Source organism: Habropoda laboriosa, unplaced genomic scaffold (genome assembly GCF_001263275.1).
Source record: "Habropoda laboriosa isolate 0110345459 unplaced genomic scaffold, ASM126327v1 scaffold204, whole genome shotgun sequence".
In the NCBI taxonomy this organism is placed as follows: domain Eukaryota; kingdom Metazoa; phylum Arthropoda; class Insecta; order Hymenoptera; family Apidae; genus Habropoda; species Habropoda laboriosa.
The window spans coordinates 76,030-96,101 of NW_017100385.1; the positions used below are offsets into that span (position 1 = coordinate 76,030).

Genomic DNA, 20,072 nt, shown 5'->3' on the forward strand with positions numbered 1-20,072 from the left:
TTAATATCTTGTCTAAATTTAAATCGAAATTATCGATTAAATGTGAAGATACGATGGACAATTTTGGACATTGCGGAGAATGCTTTTTTAAAGTTTCAATCTTTTGGAATACGCGAGAATAAGAAAGTTCATTTCTCTCACCCCTCTAAGTAGATGTAACTCGATAAATTACAGTTTCGGGGTAAAAACACGTTTTATAAACAAGTTAGAAATACTGTGAAATTTTTAATAACGCATTGTAACACGATGTTGCAGCATGATGATGGTCGTCTTCAATGTAGATGGAAAATACCAAATAGATATGATGAAAATGAACGGACTCGGTCAAAGAATCACGATCAAAAGCCAGTTATACGGACCGAAGGTATCCCTGTGCTATGATAGAGACCTGAAACGATTATTTTGGAGCGATCAAGGCACCGGTCGTATCGGAAGCACCACCGTTCCCGGTCTGTATTTCCATCACGATAAAATATATACCTACACCCGGCTGCGAAGGAAGTGGAACTCGATAAATCTCGCGTGAACCAGTAATTAACTATTTACAAGAGTTTTCGACGACAATATTTTTTTGAAATTTATAAAAAGATTCTTCCGTATATGCTATTCAAGTAAGGCAATCGAAACATACAATCGGACATCAGAGCTTAAAAGATTTAACGCAGTCGTTAATTTTCTTTAGTTAAATATTCTCAATACCGGAAGATCAAACTTGAAAATATTGTATAAGCAAAGAGAAATCCAAGAATTTTACATATTTTAATATTGAAATTCAAAGTTGCTTTCTTGGTTCGATATTCCACTTTTTCAAACAGTCACATATATAATTCGAAATGAGGAAAATTAATAATGATTCCTTCCTTTTAGGATTCGAGACGAACCTCTTCCGCACTGGATTATCGGAACCCGTGAGTCTCGCTGTTCTCGGTGACCATGTGTTTTGGACTCAGTACAAATCGAATCAGCTATACTGGACAAGCAAAAGCAGCACGCAGCAATATCAGAAGCGTATCACGCTACGTGAGTGAAACGAAACGAGTCGTAAAGCTTTTGGTAGTTCGTTGACCGAGTTGACTGGTCAGCCATTTTTATCTTAATACTCCTGCACCATTTCCTGTTTTACAGAAATGAAAAAGATGGCACGCTCAATCTCTACGAAAAATACAAAACTTTCTTGCAATAATTGATATTACTTTTTCTCACGCGTGAAAAAATTAGCGACTAATTTTCATCCAATAATTACTTAATCATAATTCGACTATTTATGTTGTGTACTTGAATCTTGATTAAGTAGTTATTAGATGAATAAATAATTCGCTAATTTTTTATGTGTGAGAAATATACAGGGTGTCCAATTTTTTTATGATAGATTATGTCCACCTCGAAACCATTTACAGATTAAAATTGGACACCCTGTATGTATATGCATATATTTTTTCTTTTTATTAATTTTTGCCTGCCTAATGTGTATCAATTATTTCTATTCAGTTTTGTATTTCTTACACGTCCTCTCTCTCTGGTACTTTCTTGCACTCTAGAACTCTATTCACTCCCATCTCTCTCTTCCCTCCTTTAGTTTCCTTAACCGTTCTATTACTTCTTCATTATCTCTACCTTCTATTATTTCCACCCAGCCTTATACTTTTATCCTCAACTCGTCTACATTTTTCTACCCAAATGCTTTCGACTTCCTAATCCTTCCTTACATAAAACGCTCTCCCTCTGTTCTTCTTCCATTTACTTTTCTAAACTACCTCATCTGACTCTACCAATTAATTTCTGACTGCCTTATTTCCAACGCTTTCTAAATATTGTGGAAATCTATCCAGTCTACAATATTTATAGTTCTCGTCGAGATTCTCAAGTACTTCAATCTATTTGTTTCACCAACTATAAGTACCTACAGATGTAATTATGGAAAGTGGCCTAAGTAATATATTTTTCGTTCCGAGAATTTTAGAATTTTCCCTTTGGGTGTATTAAAAAATATTTTTTCATTCTGTAATCAAATATTTGACAAAGTACTTGGTCTTGTAATACAACTCTTTTCTATGAAAAGATCCATGCAATATGAAATAAGTGATAAATTTAATTATTTTTTTTTGTAGACCACTTTCATAATCATCGACACACGTGATAAACAAGTGATTTAATTTATTTTGTAACACCTGAGAATAAGGGGAAAATAAAAACAGTAAATGATTATTGTCGTTCAGGTACGCCTACAGAGTTGGATAGAATGCAGTTGATAGGTTTGCACGGAACGTATGTAAATGAACACCAGTGTCGCAAAAACAATGGGAACTGTTCCCACGTGTGCCTGTTATCTAATCCTCATTCATATGTAAGCGTAATACACGTCAATTCGTGCGATTTCTTTGGTATTCGATAATTTTTATTCTTACGTATCATGCAAATTTACAGATTTGCGCGTGTCCGCCTGATATGATGCTAAACGGAGATAATCGAACGTGCAGCCCTCAAACCGCGTGCAAACCTGGCGAGGTAAAGTGCGGGGAACACGATATATGCATAAAATCATATCAGAGGTACATGATACTTTCATTCGATAATCAATTTATAAGTATATTTTATATTTCAAAAAGGAAAAAAAAACACAAAGGTTTATCGTAAATCTTTTTTGTTATTTTTAAAAAATTAAAACTTAATGCATATTTTAAGGAACACGGGAATTAAAAACAATTTCTACTCTAAAATTCTACAATGCTAAAATCTGTCGAAATAAATTACTATTAATAGTATATTAACTTGGAATCAGTAAAAAAATTAGCAGTCTACTTAGCATCGATGCAATTAAATTCTTGTTGAGAGGCTCACATGAATTTCATAGTACACTAAAAACTTGAAAATCATGAAAATTTATAAATGAAAAATCGAAGATTCTCTTTTAAAAATTTTCAAATCTAAAATATACTTGTAAGTTGAAGAAAATTATGCAAAAATGAATAAGATATCTACGTAGCTTATACGCATAATTAAAATTGCTCCTTTTTGTAACAACTTCAGATGCGACGGCGTGCGAGACTGTCCAAACAGGGAGGACGAATCAAGCGTATGCGAGGAAATGCACTGGTCGAAGTGCAAGCACGAGGACGAGTTCCAGTGTAAAAGCGGGGAATGCATAAACAACACGAAACGATGCAATTCCTACTACGATTGTGCGGATCAATCGGATGAGGAGGGCTGCGATAAAAAGGAATGCAACTCTAGTAAATCACCACATTTACTAAATCTTATTTACAACGTGCTCATCGTGTACAATAACAGAACTGTCTGAACGATCAACTAAGTTATAAGCGAAGTATAAATAATTATATACTGTGTATATAATGCGAACAACAATGTAGACTGAACGAAATCGAGGAAACCGTTAAATAGCTCGCATATTTATTTTTGAATCAATAAATTAACATTATTTATAAAACCATCGTGCTGTTACTTGCTTGAACAATCGTAACACGCGGATAGATTAATCGTAATTTAAGCTGAATATCTACTAACCGAACTGTACGCACGTTATCTTCAAACTAATTTCTTTCAAATTTCACGTATGAGATATTACACGACGATTTTACTTAACACCGGAAGGATCGTCCAAGTCAAAAATGACCCATTAGCAATTTTCCAAAAAAGAAACGAATATTGGTAAGTATTATCGTTCGCAACTTTCCGACTTTCTTCACCGCATGCATACTTCTATCTAATTTTTCAATCACGTTTTAGTTACATTGAAATTCACATGTTTGGAAAGTTGCTAATGGGTCATTTTTGACCCGGACGATCCTTCTAGCGTTAAGGGGATTCACCGCCCCGAGACATCTGAAAATAGGTGAAGTGTAGGAATTTTTTTCATAGGTAACCGTTAAATGAAAAGTTTCAGTTTTTTTTTTTCAGAGGATGTAAACATAATTCTTAGCTTTGATCTCTAATTTCTGAAAAGTAAAACTGTTATAAAATGGAAGAGTTATTGCGAAACCTCTTCTGCTAGACCATCTATTGCTGAATCTATTGATAAATAAAAATGTATTATCTACACAAATTGTGATTATTATAGAAATAGAGGTAGTTTGAAGGGGAAACACCTCTATTCACCAAAAAATACATTCTTATTTATAAATCAGAGCGAATTTTCTATTTCAGACGTTCCAATCCTTGCCGGCAATCGATGTTCTACCAGAAGAGGTTTCGCATTTACTCCTTCATTTTCCAACATTTTGATTTTCTAAAAATCGAAGAAAGAAGTTGAAAGTTACATTTACATCCTCCAAAAGGATCCAAAACGTTCGTTTAGTAGTTACCTGTGAAAAAAAATTCCCAAACTTTCGCCTATCCTCAGAATTTTCGGGGTGGTGTTACCTCTCCCCTAAACATCGAACGAAATCAATTTTATCTCGTCAACATTTTCAATTCTCTCTCGTTATTTTTCGCGTCGACGTTCGTTTTCTTTCTTCTCGAAACCGAGATAACTTTTCGATCGATTCTCGATCACCTTTTATTAAGATCACGTTTATTAAGGTCTCTCTCTCTCTCTCTCTCTCCCGGTTCGATTCTTACGGCCAATTTATTCCCGCGCGCGAGATAAGAAAACGCGGGGAGGGTCCGTGTTGTACGTCGTGGCGAATAATGCTATTGTTGGGAAACATCAACATCGGAAAACGATGTTCGATATCGCGTGCAGCCTGAATAAAGAAGGGCAGCGACGACTCTGAAGCAGCCAGCAATCATTCACGGTGACTCTAATATCTTTCAGATGAGTTTCAATGTCACGAGGGGGCTTGCATATCGAAGTATCTCGTGTGCAACGGGCTAAACGACTGTTCCGATGCTACCGACGAAATCAATTGCAGCAAGCACACGTGCGACACCGATAGCTTCGCGTGCGAATCAGGCGCTTGTATACTAAAAACGTGGAAATGCGACGGCGAGGTGAGTCATTACGAACTCCCATTAACGTGATGTCCTTTTATTTCTTTAACACTAGGTTTACGGAAATTTTTTATACACCTATCTCTACGGTCACGCGTCCAATTGACGAGTGAATGAAACCGCGTATTTTCTTTAAAAAACAACATATTGTGCATTATTATTACAACTTACAGATGAAGCTATGTGATATTATATATTTGTATAAAATTTATAATAAGCATAAGTGGTAGGAGAGAGATGTAAACGATTTCTGTAATTTTCCTTGTCAAATTCGAAATGCGTCAAAATGGCGCGTCCAGTAAACCTAGTGTTAACTACAATTGGAACAATTGCAATATGTAATTCATCTTTTTCTACGTAAGATTCGAAATAATCGGGACAATTTGGAGGAGATATTTGTGAAATGCTGTTAGACATATTTATCTCACTTTTCTACTAATTGCACTAGATGGACGAATTTTTCAAATTTTCAACGGGTTATTGGAAGCGTTTACAATTTTCTTCGCTTCCTAATTTTTCGACAAATACATCAACAATATCTTAAGTTCTTTTTAATCTTTCAATAGGCTGTCGAAAGTTTTCTTAGCTTTTTCGTCAAAAATTGGACGCGTTTCAAATTTTTAAATACCCCCTCGCAATTTGTACTTTTACACATACGGTAAATAAAACTACATTAAAATTAAGCAGTTAATTACAAAGTGAAAAGGTTGTCGTACTGTTATGCCGCAGCTTAACAGGGACTTGAAAAATTTCAGTATTCCGTTCACAAAAATAACTCTTTTATTCCAACGATCAACTCTGAACCAAAATCAGTAAACTGAAGTAACAACTTTTAGAAAAAGTGACGCGCGGCGTGAAGATGGCCTTCCACTCATAGTGTAAGGGGTGGCGGAAATTCGTGTTTATCCTAACAGTAGAAAAATGGAGCGTTTAAACATTCACGTTTTGCAGCAGTAAAAAACAAATTATAGTTATCTAATTTGATATATTAACGCGTTCACTGCCACGCCAGATTTACACGTTGCTCTCAGGACGTTGCTTTTTTATTATTTCTTTTAATTCCAAATAATGTCTAGACGGTTGAAATTTTTAGTCGACGATATTCGTTTTATTTTAATCATCCTACACATTTGAGGCACCGATGACCACCGTGGCCCCATCGAGGGAACGATCTCCGGTCACAGGTGACCAAACGCGGCAGTCAACGTGTTAATATGTCCCGTACAAGTGTTCAAGCTTCTAATTCTTTAATCTCACGTGTCGATCAAGGTTGATTGCCCAGACGGTTCAGACGAGAGCGACGAGTGTCAAAGAGTCGGATGTCCGTCTGAAATGTACACTTGTTCGAATGGTCGTTGCATCGATTCGATGTTAAAGTGCAACGGGATCGACGAGTGCGAGGATAACAGCGATGAAAAGTACTGCAGCGATTTCGGTAACAAAAATCCCGTGAATTGCACCGTGGACGAATATAAATGCTTCCATACGGAAATGTGTCTTCCTAAACGAGTCAGGTCAGTCGTCCACTGTTAATTCTTTTTATCACTGTAGTATACCTGAGTATCGAGAATCTAGGGCTCAGAGATTAAGGTTTCTTTGTATCCTTTGATCGTTTCAACTGAGAGATTTTGCAAAATGTCGAGTAACGTGCTGGATGTAGAATTTCTTCTTTATCTACGTTATTCCCTGTTTTTATGGAAAAACAAGAAATATCGTAAGAAATTAGTCTCAAACGGGGGAGAATTATTTAATTCGATATTCTTAAGAATATTGTTCTCGCTGTATTTCAAGTACTATTTCTAGCAATCTTTTGTAACAAATATACAGGGTGCGGCCGGAAGTTATCGTACAATGCTTCCTTATGCGATTTCTTATGCAAAAATAAATAAGAAATGTAGAAGAAAAAATCTGGAATATTCAACGTTGATTCGTTCAGAAAGTGTTACTCCACATTTTCCAATTATTTCTTCACGTAGACCCGTCCCTTTTCGGGTCGTACCGCCAGTTCGGAAACGAAGGAAATTTATTTATTTAAACTCGACTTTATTATACCGTCAGATGTAATGGCGTTCAAGATTGTCCAAAGTACGATGACGAGCGTAATTGCGTTCGATGTCTCCCGGAAGAGTACGTTTGCGACAATCAGAAGTGCATCGACAAAAGCTGGGTGTGCGACACAGTGAACGATTGTGGCGATGGATCGGATGAAAGAGATTGTGACGGCGGTAATTCGAGGACGAACGACGTCAGCGTGATTTCTAATTGCAAAGAATTCAAATGCTCGAACGGGGTGTGCCTCCCCTTTGACAAGGTGTGCGACGGGAAAGCGGACTGTTTGGATCGAAGCGACGAATTTGGAGAGTGTGGTGGGTACCTGTATGATTTTTTCATTCAAAAATTATCAACACAAGCGTCACTAAATTTGTCATATTTTTTCTTTACAATATGCTTACTTTCTCGTTTAATTCGCGATATAAATCGTTTCGCACGATCATGTTCCATCTTTCTGGTAATTTATCAATTCCTTTTGCACAAGAATCTTCCGTTTTTTCATTGAAGTTCATTTCGAAACGAGATTCATCTTCGCAGCTTCAATCCCCAGATTTAAAGCCTCGAAAAATCATGTCTGCACTGTTCTGACATTTGGAAATGTTGCCTCCGTAAAGGCGTCAGGCCAGTTGGGAATTCAAAGAGAAAATTTCGAACAATACTAAAGACCACAGAATTCGCATGGCTCGAAGAAATGACAGAACTTCAGATTTTTTTCCATCCAAAATCGTCCTATTTTCTTCCCCTAAAATGTTAATTTTGGAAAAAAGTATACAGAAGTCGTTTGGTATTTTCTTATTTCTCGACATTAACGAATTGAACATTCGTTACTTTTTTTTTTATGTTAGAAAATTGTTTCAAAGAAAACAGAGTTACGATGAGATTTGAGGAAAAATTAGTCTTAATTGCAACTTTCCTTTTAATTTATAGGACTGAGGATTACCAAATGTAATTTCAATCTATGATGCATTAGCTTTTCTTATCTGGTACAGTGTTAAAACAACGAATAGCTGACGCTTGAATGCATAGTCGATGAAAACAATCATAAGTGGAAGGGGTTGAATATTGTTTCAGCAATCGCGTGTACAAAGAACAATCCGTGCAGTAATATGTGCCATAGGACACCCGTTGGTCCTGTTTGCAGTTGTAGAAGCGGATATAAGTTGAGCAGCGACTTGAAGTCTTGCGAAGATATCGACGAGTGCAAAGAAAACAGCTGTTCACAAATCTGTCACAATACCAAAGGATCTTTCACTTGTTCGTGTAACGAGGGATACATTATACGAGGCGATAGAACTTCTTGCAAAGTGGCTGGTAAAGAAATTCACTTGAAACAATACTTTGCTAATGGTTTACTATTCTTCTGATAAATTATTATCTTAGGACCACAAATGGAAATAATTGCTGTCGCTCGTAATGATATTAGGAAGTTATCGCCAAACTTAAACTCGATCGAAGTTATTTACGAAGAAATGAATTCGGAAATAAGTGGCATAGACTTCGACGCGAGAGGAGAGACCATTTACTGGAGTAATGGTAAAATTTCATATTCGAAATCTAATTAAAGTTATTTAATTCTTAATCGATAAAATGTTCCTTTAGAACATTCAACAGAGGCGTTCAGAAGCTGAAGAGACTAACGCTAACTTATTTAACACGAACCAAAGAAGATTGATAAATTTATATTGCTTTTTTTTTTTTTTTAATTTCCTTCGAATATTCATCTATTTTCTCCGCTCTTTGTTCGATGAAGTTAGTTACTTTGGCTTCTGTACAGCTCAATTGTCGAACGTATAAAAAAAAGTGTTATTAGAAACTGAGAGGAAGAAGAAAAGAAGCAGATCTTTTAGAAAGAAAAGAAATAATTTTAGTTAATTTTTTTAGATTAATTATTGTAATTAATTAAAATAATAATTAGTAAGGATGGAAGCACGATTTCTTTCTTTTCTTCTTCCTCTCTATTTTTAGTAACTCTTTTTTTTTTATTACTTTAAGAATCAATAAGGATATGTTACACTTTTTTTCCAATTTCAAGAACTCAAGAACTAAATGCGAATTATTTCGAATTCCTTCTTAAAATTAAATTCAAATATGTACACGGTGATAAAACATTACTATTCTTCACAGATGTCTTAGGTATGGTAAGCAAAATACACATAAAGAGCAAGGAACGAAAGACAGTTACCGGCCTTGGTAGACCGGAAGCTCTTGCCGTTGATTGGATTACCGACAACGTATATTTTAATGATAATGACCATTTCAGCACCATTAAGGTACTGAATATTCACCAGTCGCTTTAATATGCTACCCGCGTCCAACTAAGACAAATTTTCTACTAATAATTTGTAGGTATGCAATCTAGAACAACGGAAGTGTGCTAAAGTGGTTTCAATCGGATCGAAAAACAGAGCTACGGCCATTGCTGTTGATCCGAGACAGGGGTACGTTTCGTTTAACCCCTTTTTCCATCCAATTTATAAACATGATTTCAGTACGACTGTAGATTTATTTGAATTTCAATAAATATCGAAAGAATTGTAATGCAGGTGGTTATTTTGGAGTCAAACTACGTGGACCTTTTACGATAAACCAACAACGGAAATATATCGATGCCACACAACCGGTACCAATGCGACCGCAATCTTATATCGAGATATTGGCGCTGTCTTCGCAATGACCGTTGATTACGCGAGATCCAAACTATACTGGTCAGACACCTTTCTCAAATCTATCGAATCTTCGAATTTAGACGGTTCTAATCGTAAATTAGTTTTAAACACGGATGTAAGTAAATATCTGCGGTTTTCATGCGAAATATACGCATTTCAAATGGCTCCTTATCGTTCTTCTTATCTTTCGTGTAATTCCTTAGAATTATCAAGCTCTGAGTATTAGCGTATACGAGGACTCTTTATACTGGTTAATGGCACCAACTGGCACGGTAAAAAAGTGTAAATTATATGGTGACAAATCGTGTACAACGATTCCCATTGGTAATTCAAATGTCGACAAGTATTTTACCATTTTACACACCATCAGGCAACCTATTGGTGGGTAGTAAAAGATAATTGTTTAACAAGTTCATAAATTAGACGATATTAAGAATGCATTTATATTTTTGTTAAACAGTGAAGAATTCTTGCGAGAAGTATACGTGCAGTTATATGTGCGTTCACGGAAAAGATGGTCCCGCTTGTATTTGTCATAATGGATATACAAAAGATTCCAATACTTGTATGCAAGACACGAATAACAAGATTCAGTTCGATTCCAGTATAGCTAGTCGCAGGAACAAGGATGTTCGTCAACAAAACGGAACATTATTTGGTATAATAACAATGATACTAATTGGATTGGCGTGCATCGTACTTGGATTGACGTATTTTTATTTTCGAAACATCAAACCGAATTGTTTAAAGAAGAATAGCCTCAGGTAAGTAAAGAAATGGTTGATCTTCTTGAAAATACAATAGGGAAACATTGACTACTTTTTTTATTTGTAGTATTCATTTTCACAATCCATTGTCCGAACATAATGAAGATACATTCCTGCGGAATTGCATTTCCGGTTTACCAACTGGGGAACATGAGTATGTGAATCCACTAACGGATATACAAAAGGTAGAATAATTATGTCGCGTGCAATTGGTAATAACTACGTGTATTTATTCAGATTTTCCATTCAGAACAGGAACCTAAATATAATGGAGAAGAATGAAAAATCTTAATCTGGATCGACCAGATAACAAATCTGAAGGTTCTACGTATAAACAGAATGTTCCTTTAATACAGTGAAATGTATATCAAATATACATTTGATAATATTGATTGTTCAATTGAAACGAAATCCAAATTAAATAATAAAAACGAAGTGATCGCTACTTTGTCACTTTTTTATTCCTCCGTGCTCGATTAAATTTTCATATAACAAGATAAAATCATCATAAAAACTATCATTCAACAATAATATTCTTTATTCGCATCATTTGTCTTAAAAACATAATTCTAAAAATATAATTCATTCATACTTCTAAATGGCATAAATATATGCTATTAAATAGGTAATTCATAATTACATAAATTTTTATTGTGTTAACTGATGAGGTAAGGAGTATCAATGGCACCAATTCCAGCTGCTATGCCACCTTCATTTTCATTCGATGATTTTGTTCTCAAAATATGTCCAACCTCTTCATTATATATAATACTTGCATGGTCTCTGTAATAGCAAAACTTCATGGTAACACAATCTGATTTGGAAGATAACCATTAGGAAAACATATTCTGTTACTTACCCTATAACAACACCATAAATTCCAAGTTCTGATACAACATCAGAAAAGTGTAAATGGTTATTTTCAAATGGCTCTTTATGAGCACGTACAATGTAATTCTTTTGCACAGGAGGATAAAAACGATCCATAAGTATCCAAGCAGTCCTTTTCTCCGAATTTCTCATAGATTCTAAGTGCAATTTTATATCTTCGTTATAAACATTGTTTCCACCTCCTTCTCTTTGTGGCTTTAATACATATTTGTTTGGCTCCAATATAGCCTTATCAATTACTGTTTCTGCCTCATCATTCTATTCACAATACACACCAGAAGAAAAATATTTTCAAAATATTATATATCATCATTGAAACAATATAATAATATCATTCGCCATTTACCATTGAAATTAATACTTATGAAATATATTATCTGATACTCACAAATTCTAAAGAATAAAGCCCAGCAAATACTTCTTGTAATTGTTTTATTGCCTTATTATCTTTTAAAAATATACTGAGTGCATTAGGATAAGCCAGAGATTGTTGCACCTAGAAAAATAATTATTTAATCCTGTCATTATTCAGCAACAAAGAAGATTAATATTCGTTCATATTTTTAAGCATACTTTTTTAGTGCCAGCTAGATGATAATGTATTGATGGACATTTTATTGCTCGAGATCGTTCTATGAGTAGTCTAACTTCCCATTCCCGTTCTGTGGGATAAGCTTCAACTTCATAACCAGAACGAAAGTAAACTACAGAAGCTTCTAAACCTCCACTAGAAATTTAAAATAATTACTTATTTCCGTTTTCAATAATTACATACACTATTAATTCTTTATTTGGTCCCAGTTTTGCTTCAGATACCAAATCCCTTAAACTTCTTCTAATTACCTTGACATCAGGATTAATGTTATGAATTTCAAATTCATGAAATCTTTGGTCGCATATATTATAAGTAATATTTTCAACAACAAATAATATTACAGCCCTATAATAAGATTTATTAGTTGTTCAGCAATTACTCATTACATATTTATTTTTTGCTGCACTATACCAATTACTTACTTCTTATTATTATACAATTTCCATGCTTGTATTAATCCTTTGGAAAGACCATTAATTGGATTATTCTCTGGAATCTAAACATTATAAAAAATTTATATTTAGTAAGATATAAAGATGAAAAAACAAAATAACTTACATTTTTTATTTTATCTGCATGTCCCAAATCTGATAAAATATATCTAAAAAAATATTATACATTCATGTTAAAATATTTCCATAATATCAAAGACTATAATAAATACTTACTTGTGATACTTAGAAGTAACTGTAACTATTCCCCCAAAACTACTTGCAATAGTATTTAATTCGACTTGTTTAATCTGGTTCTCATGTAACATGTAATCTGATCGCAGCAAACCAAGACTTAAAGTCTATAAGGGAAACATACCTTAAAGACATGTTTATTATATATTAATTAGGATAAATTTATATTAATTGAATAGTACTTTACTTGAGTATATCCTTCTCTATATACAGTTTCATATATACTAAATAATCTTGCTGTGAATGAATCTGCTTCAATTGTGCTAAAAGAAATAAAATAACTGCATAAAACAAATATAAACCTTTTATATTTTCACTTACCTTTTTAAACTCTTTGTAAGAAAATCATTATCATGTGCCACCTTATGTATAAGTTCATTTAACAGTACTTGAATACTTTTAACTTTCTCAAAATTCTTTCTAGGAAAACTTGATGGTAATAAAGTAAATGGGAGTACTTGTACTTGATTTCTATTAAAAGACTCTTTAGATCGCATACTAATCCCTAAAAAAAAAACAACAAGATAAGCCTATGTTTTCCAAATTTGATTGGACCATTGTTGAATACTTTTAACAATACAAGACAATTAATAAATCTTTTATTAAATTGAGATATTTATAAATTCATACCATGTATAAGAGCCCAATCCTTAGCCTTATCTACAACTCTTTCTAATTCTTCCTTTGGAATTTGTAATTGAATGCATGGTTGTAAATGTGACATTTCCATTGTTATAAAAATTTAATAAAATATACAAAATTTTAAATAAGAAATACTGAAACCATATCAACTATACTTGAAAATGATTTTTTAATAGTCGGTGACTAGACATTTCTTTATCTAATACGTGTTCATAACTTTACACATCACAAAACTCTACGTGAATGCACATGTATATTTATGTATATATGTACATTCACACAAACATAATATAAAGCTTTGTCACGTTGTAAACATAGTATGTACTTCTAATCTCAAATAAAGACTATTAATTCATCAGCCATGTACGCAAAAGATTGTGATATATTTATGAATCAATAATTCGATATATGTTAAAGTTTTTATCAAATAACAACTGTAACAAAACGTGTAATCATAAAAATTATATTTATTATCAAAACGTCAAGTATTCTTAATTTCGAAAAACATTTCAGTAATTATTTTTAAAAGTTACTTGTTTCTTGTAATAAAATAAATTATGAACTTCAATTTTCATATTTTAGAACATTACAGAAATAATTCTTGTTTTTCAGCAAATTTTTATGTAACTAAATAAAGCGATATTTAATACAAATTTATTTCTTTACACACAATAAGTGTGTTTGTGTTTCTATTATTAGTTGTTACTTTAAAAAATTATCTTCTTACGTTAAAATAAATTACAAGAATTGTTTTTTAGTCATCAGCTTTATTTTTTAGATTAGCGGATCAGTATATTAATTCTGTGCAGTACAAAATATATCATAATAAATCATTTTATTCTTATTTTTGTGTTTTACAGTTAAATTATGAATATTTTGAATTTATGGAATAAAAATGTTGATCAAGTCACAGTTGCATTCTAAATATATAGTGTGTATGCGTGCGCGCGCGGCGGATGTATGCGCACGGGGTCTGTGTACACATAAGAGATTAAAATACATGAAATATTTTACCAAGATATGAGCTTTATGTTTTTCATCTTTTGCAATGCGAATGGATGTTTTATTTGAGCTTGTAAGGTTTAAAGATTTATTTTGTTATTGTACATGAAATAAAAAAGGTATACGATAAGTTAAATTCTCGTAATTCATTTTAAATTTCGTTTAATAAAATTTTATATGTATAATTGATCAAGATAGTAATGAAAAAAATACATGAATAAATAAAATTGAACTATTATAAAAAACAATTGTAATTAGCAAATTTTTTCTTTTAATTATTCGAATACCATTTGAAGTATTATCAATTTCTCAAGTAATTACCAATCTTCAAAATTTTGTATTCTATGACCGACGCTTGCGCTGTGCTGTTCTTTCTGTGAAAGCATAGTTCTTTCACTCATAAACCTTTGCTTTGTACTATTGTGTATTTTCAAAGCAGTGTGTTATAGTATCTAGATTTTGTGTGAAATACGTTTTAAGCATTACACGGTAAAGTGAATTACATAGTATCAATTATTAATAGCAGTTTGCTAAAAGAAATATTGGGATAGTTTTATTCGTATCGCTGCTTCATGTTCCATCATGAGTGACTATTCAGCGGTTGCTCCGCCTCAAAATTTTAGCCAAAGTTCTGCATTTGCAGCAGCTTTGCAACGTGCAAAACAAGTAAGTGAATGCGCCAAATGAATGAAATGTAAGTTATCGTTAAATTAAATTTCTGTAAGTAGGTCGTATAACACTTCGCGCATTCATAAAACCATACGTCGATTTTAATAAACAATAAATTGTAATCATATTAATAATTGTATTTCTTTAAGCTACTGATTTTATATTTTAATATTTAATTAATGTATTTAAAAACTGTAAATAAATTTCATTCTTATATTTATATGCTATTCATAATTTTAATAAATTTTTATTTACAGTATTTTATTTAGTTCATAACTTAAACCTATTAAACTTATTAAACTTATTAAAAAGTATATATGTAAACTGCGTTTTAATTATTAAAATATTTCCTAATTAGCAGTTATGCTTCTTGATTAATTTAATGTAAGTATATTTATAATTGATGAATTATCAATAATTTAAGTGCAATTACTTTTCAGATAGCTGCAAAGATTAATCCAGCTGGTGCTCAAAATAATCAAGACACTAAGTTAAAACGTCCCCTTGAAGATGGATCAGGTAATGTTCTATGTATATATAAAAATTTATTACAAAATTACTTAAATTATATTAAAATAGTGATGTTTAAATAATATTTTAAATTACTTTAATATAAAAAATATTTGGATTGAATTAAAAAAAGCTTGAAATAATATATAAAATAAAAAGAAAGTATATTTTCTTGACACAGGGGTTATTGTTTTAGAACCTGAGGCAAAAAAAATGGCATCATTAGTATCGGATCCATTGATAGGACTTCGTGGTCCAGCAGGAAATAATTCATTAGGAGATTCAAGTAATCAAGCAGGACGACCAGGACAAGTAGGATCTTCATCAGGCCCAATTGGAAATGTTGGAGGTATTTGTAATGAAGATATCAGAGTTCCAGATAACATGGTTGGTCTAAGTAAGTAAATATGAACTTATATGTATTTTTTTTACTTGAAAATGAATAAGTACAAATGAATATTATTCATACTATTTTTGATATTCTTTATATTTGAATGTTATGTTAAAAAAAGAATGTGTATACTTTATTTTCTAACTTAGCAATACATTGTACCTGCATAATCCTGTTCAAATTTCATAATACTTAAATTATTACTATGTTAAAATAATTTTGTAATATTGATGATAAAATTGGCATAATTTATGTAAATTCAAGTTCACAAACAAATTATTACAGTCTTTTTAAATGAATTATTGTAATTAATAATGATATCTTTGCAGTAATTGGCAGAGGTGGAGAACAAATAACAAGATTGCAGAGTGAAACAGGATGTAAAATACAAATGGCACCAGAAAGTGGTGGGCTACCTGAACGTGTTTGCACATTAACTGGCTCGCGAGAAGCTGTCAAGTAACTTGTTTTTCCCTTCTTATTTTGTTAATTTTAACTATTTTGTATGCAATGCAATTTCCACTTTACAAACTTTTGCCTAGAACAAAGGATTACTTCGTGGTGTTATGTCAAGTGGTACTTGTTGATTACACTCATAATGTAAAATATATATTTTACATCTGTACATATATTTATATATATATCGTCAGCATGTTGGTAAAACTGACTAAAGCCATATTTTTTAACGTGGACTCGATCAATTTGACCACCAAGTCGACGATATATATACATATATACACATTTAAATATGTATTTATATATGCGTGTACATGTTCACTTATAAACACATGTACAGGAAAACAAACCTGCTATCCTCCTTGTATTTGATATATAGGAAATTGATTAGATTGTATATTACTTAAATAACAAATTATCCACCTAGTTCCACTATAAAATTTCCTAGAAACACCTGAAAGTATCAACTATTTCATGTTTGACAAAATGGTTTTGAAAATCACATTGTGGTGTTGTTGTAATATAAGATTATAATGCTTTATATACACTGACTGTATCCATTAGAAAGTGTGCTTCAAGCACAAATAGTACTGGTGAAATATAGTTTGCGTGTGTTTAGTATACTCCATATGCTATCACTTCATGTTAACATGCATTTCTTAAATGTAGGTTACATGCTTTCGCATATTGAAAATGTCAAATGTTTTACAGAATCTTTATTTAGCTCCTGGATGCGAATAGCGGGCTCATACTTGACTTTACATATGCTTCAGAATATTTTCTCATTGAGAATTTATCAATAAGTTGTGGCTTTTAATTTAATAATTTTGTACTTACTAATAGTTTTTTGCTTTCAATAGGATATGGAGAGAAAGAAGGAAGGAAGGAGGATAGGATATGCATGGGGACGTGTTATTCGCAACAAGAAGAAAATTGAATTTTTATTTATTTAAATCTGCTTATAATTAAGCCTACGACATTTTAACATGAAATTTAATTTTATTATACACTTAAGAAATAACTCTTTGTCAAACAAAAAATGATGTGACATTCATGACTTATAATACTTTGGCACACAGTAGACATCACATTATGTGTTGCAAACAAATTACATTACTGTATATTAATAGATTATATTTAAATTGCGCATTATTTAAATTTACATTGCACGCTTAAATTATGTGTGTTTCAGCCGAGCTAAAGAATTGGTACTGTCGATTGTAAATCAAAGAAGTAGAACTGAAGGAATCGGTGATATGACTGGAAGTAGCGGCGGTATGATGGGTCACCCAGGATTTGTTGAAATAATGATTCCTGGACCAAAAGTTGGTTTAATCATTGGAAAGGGAGGAGAAACAATAAAACAGCTTCAAGAAAAATCTGGAGCAAAAATGGTTGTTATTCAAGAAGGGCCATCTCAGGAACAAGAGAAACCTTTAAGGTAGTTATATTTGCAAGATCCTGTTGACTATTTATTATAAGCAACATTCTGTGATCTTATTGTAATGCAGATATCTTTAAGAATCAGTATAAGTTACAGATAATTTTTTATATAGGATAACTGGTGATCCACAAAAAGTTGAATATGCCAAACAATTAGTATATGAATTAATAGCTGAAAAAGAAATGCAAATGTTTCATAGAGGTACAAGAGGAGGTAGTGATAGGAGTGGAAATTACTCAAATGAGAGTAGTTTTAATCATGGTTCTGGAACCACTGATGGAGTAGAGGTATAATATATCTTTTACAAACATTACAGTGATTTTTATATAAAAAGATGTTTCCAAACATATTTGTTCATACGTTTACATGAATAAATAATGTATCCATTTATTAGGTACTTGTTCCAAGAGCAGCAGTAGGTGTTGTTATTGGTAAAGGAGGAGATATGATTAAAAAAATACAAGCAGAAACTGGTGCAAGAGTCCAGTTTCAACAAGGAAGAGAAGATGGTCCTGGAGATAGAAAATGCATAGTGTCAGGAAAACACCAAGCTGTAGAACAAGTACGTCAACGTATTCAAGAACTTATCGACAGTGTAATGGTAAATATAGTTTCTACTAATTCTGAATCATATATTTCATAAGATCATTTTTATTAAAAAAATGTTTCCAGAGAAGAGATGATGGTAGAAGTAATATGGGAGCAAGAAGTGGCCCACGAGGCAATGGATTTGGTAACAATCGTAATCCAAATGAATATGGTGGATGGGACAGACGTCAAGGAGGACCTATGCAAGATAAAATAGAAACAACATTCACTGTTCCTTCTTCAAAATGTGGTATTATTATTGGAAAAGGTACAGTTATTTTGACTTATAAACATATATAAATAAGATTAATATTTTCAATAAACAGTCTTGAATACTTATTTTAATTATTTTAGGTGGTGAAACTATTAAACAAATAAATCAGCAAACTGGGGCACATTGTGAACTAGATAGAAGAAATCAAAGTAACGAAAATGAAAAGATTTTTATAATTCGCGGAAATCCTGAACAAGTAGAACATGCAAAGAGAATATTCAGTGAAAAACTGGGCATGGTAAGTATTTTAAAATATCGTAATTTGTAAATGTATATAACAAAGGCGTATTATTATCAGTTGATTAATTATTTGATCACTTACTGATTTAAATGAAATTGAAGGCTCCAGCTAATACGTCGTTTACTGGTACACAAGGAGCAATTGGATATAATCCAACTTGGAATGCTGGAACAGCTTATCAAGCCTGGCCAAGTCAACCTCAAACTACCGATACAAGTATGTCTACCTTTATATCGAAAGAAAACATTTAAAAGTCATATATACATTTTCCATATATTATGCTTAATTTAAGGTACTGCAAGTCAAGCACCTGTTCAAGTAAATCCGCAAACAGGTCAACCAGATTATAGTGCACAATGGGCGGAATACTATCGGTCACTTGGTATGCACAGAGAAGCAGACATGATCGAACAACAAGCAAAACAAGGGAAACAAGATCACAATCAACAGTCAGGTAAAATATTCGAAACATATCTAGAAAATATAGAAATTTATTAAATTAACGCAGAATTAGATAAATTAACTTACAAATATCAACTTTTATCTGTAGGAAATACACAGAATCAAACTAATGCATCAACAACTGGTACTGCTGGACCAGCTCAACAACAACAACAACAACAACAACAAGCACAGCAACAGCAGCAACAGCCACAAACTGGAGCTACACAAAATGGAGGTCAAGCTGATTACAGTGCACAATGGGCAGAGTATTATAGAAGTATTGGTAAAATAAAAGAAGCAGAAGCTATAGAAGCTCAAATGAAAGCAGGAAAGGTACGTTAATCATTGAAAATATGAGCATTTCTTATATAATAATTTAAATGCTACATGATAGTAGTATAATACATTTACTTCTTTAGTTGGGAATACAAAACAATCAAATGGCTCAACAACAAATGCAACAGAGCATGCAAGGTCAATCAGGTCCAGCAGGTGGGACTCCCAATGCATTTCCACAAGCTTACGGTAGTTATCCAACAATAAATGCTGGTTCAACACCAACGGGTTATTATGCAGCGGGGGCTGGATCTACTACACAACCACAAACCGGTCAACAAAATCCATCTTTCCCAACGGGCTATCAGAACTACCCTTATTCACAAACGAATACAGAAAGTTAAACTTCCATAAGGAAAAACATTAGGTGTAAGTATTCATTTTTACATATTAAATAAACATACATGAATTATTAAAAAATTGTATGATATGAACAGGATTGACACTTATAAATTTTTTAAAATTTTAGTT

The 20,072-nt window shown here is 32.5% G+C and overlaps 3 protein-coding genes across 4 annotated transcripts in view; 2 read left to right on the top strand and 1 right to left on the bottom strand.

Annotated features, from left to right (window-relative positions):
* LOC108574999 (vitellogenin receptor) overlaps positions 1-10,791 on the top strand; it is a 16,681-nt gene extending 5,890 nt beyond the window's left edge. The window contains 18 exon segments of the mRNA XM_017937688.1: positions 256-449; positions 868-1,020; positions 2,217-2,344; positions 2,425-2,549; positions 3,028-3,230; positions 4,772-4,947; positions 6,217-6,461; positions 7,006-7,313; positions 8,071-8,310; positions 8,380-8,532; positions 9,124-9,269; positions 9,346-9,437; positions 9,543-9,780; positions 9,869-10,046; positions 10,126-10,429; positions 10,500-10,617; positions 10,683-10,717; positions 10,719-10,791. Coding sequence (XP_017793177.1) covers positions 256-449; positions 868-1,020; positions 2,217-2,344; positions 2,425-2,549; positions 3,028-3,230; positions 4,772-4,947; positions 6,217-6,461; positions 7,006-7,313; positions 8,071-8,310; positions 8,380-8,532; positions 9,124-9,269; positions 9,346-9,437; positions 9,543-9,780; positions 9,869-10,046; positions 10,126-10,429; positions 10,500-10,617; positions 10,683-10,717; positions 10,719-10,791 — 3,109 coding nt within the window.
* A 297-nt stretch (positions 10,792-11,088) lies between these two features.
* On the bottom strand, positions 11,089-13,334 carry LOC108575072 (glutathione synthetase-like). The gene is made up of 11 exons (XM_017937777.1): positions 13,235-13,334; positions 12,926-13,109; positions 12,792-12,867; positions 12,587-12,711; positions 12,477-12,519; positions 12,341-12,414; positions 12,099-12,263; positions 11,897-12,050; positions 11,712-11,819; positions 11,292-11,581; positions 11,089-11,215 (listed from the first exon to the last, which is right to left on the bottom strand). Exons 1-11 carry the CDS (start codon positions 13,332-13,334, stop codon positions 11,089-11,091), a joined length of 1,446 nt encoding a protein of 481 aa, XP_017793266.1.
* Positions 13,335-14,769: 1,435 nt separating this feature from the next.
* The window catches only part of LOC108575070 (far upstream element-binding protein 3), a 6,039-nt gene continuing 736 nt past the window's right edge, over positions 14,770-20,072 (top strand). Inside the window, exons 1-13 of one of the 2 annotated variants that reach the window (XM_017937775.1) lie at positions 14,770-14,914; positions 15,358-15,436; positions 15,609-15,824; positions 16,148-16,277; positions 17,467-17,715; positions 17,831-18,005; positions 18,113-18,319; positions 18,391-18,574; positions 18,661-18,818; positions 18,923-19,037; positions 19,114-19,275; positions 19,372-19,598; positions 19,685-19,970. In XM_017937775.1, coding sequence (XP_017793264.1) covers positions 14,831-14,914; positions 15,358-15,436; positions 15,609-15,824; positions 16,148-16,277; positions 17,467-17,715; positions 17,831-18,005; positions 18,113-18,319; positions 18,391-18,574; positions 18,661-18,818; positions 18,923-19,037; positions 19,114-19,275; positions 19,372-19,598; positions 19,685-19,945 — 2,247 coding nt within the window. In that variant the 5' untranslated portion in view covers positions 14,770-14,830 and the 3' untranslated portion in view covers positions 19,946-19,970. Of the gene's footprint in view, positions 14,915-15,357; positions 15,437-15,608; positions 15,825-16,147; positions 16,278-17,466; positions 17,716-17,830; positions 18,006-18,112; positions 18,320-18,390; positions 18,575-18,660; positions 18,819-18,922; positions 19,038-19,113; positions 19,276-19,371; positions 19,599-19,684; positions 19,971-20,072 lie in introns of those variants that run through there. The other variant, XM_017937776.1, reaches the window with a different exon arrangement.

Coding starts and splice junctions, on each gene's coding strand:
- LOC108575072 (XM_017937777.1), bottom strand. CDS start 13,334: ATGGAAATGTCACATTTACAACCATGCATTCAATTACAAATTCCAAAG. Junction 12,051..12,098: donor CCAAATAAAGAATTAATAGT/GTATGTAATTAT, acceptor TTAAATTTCTAG/TGGAGGTTTAGAAGCTTCTG. Junction 11,582..11,711: donor GGCTTTATTCTTTAGAATTT/GTGAGTATCAGA, acceptor TATTGTGAATAG/AATGATGAGGCAGAAACAGT.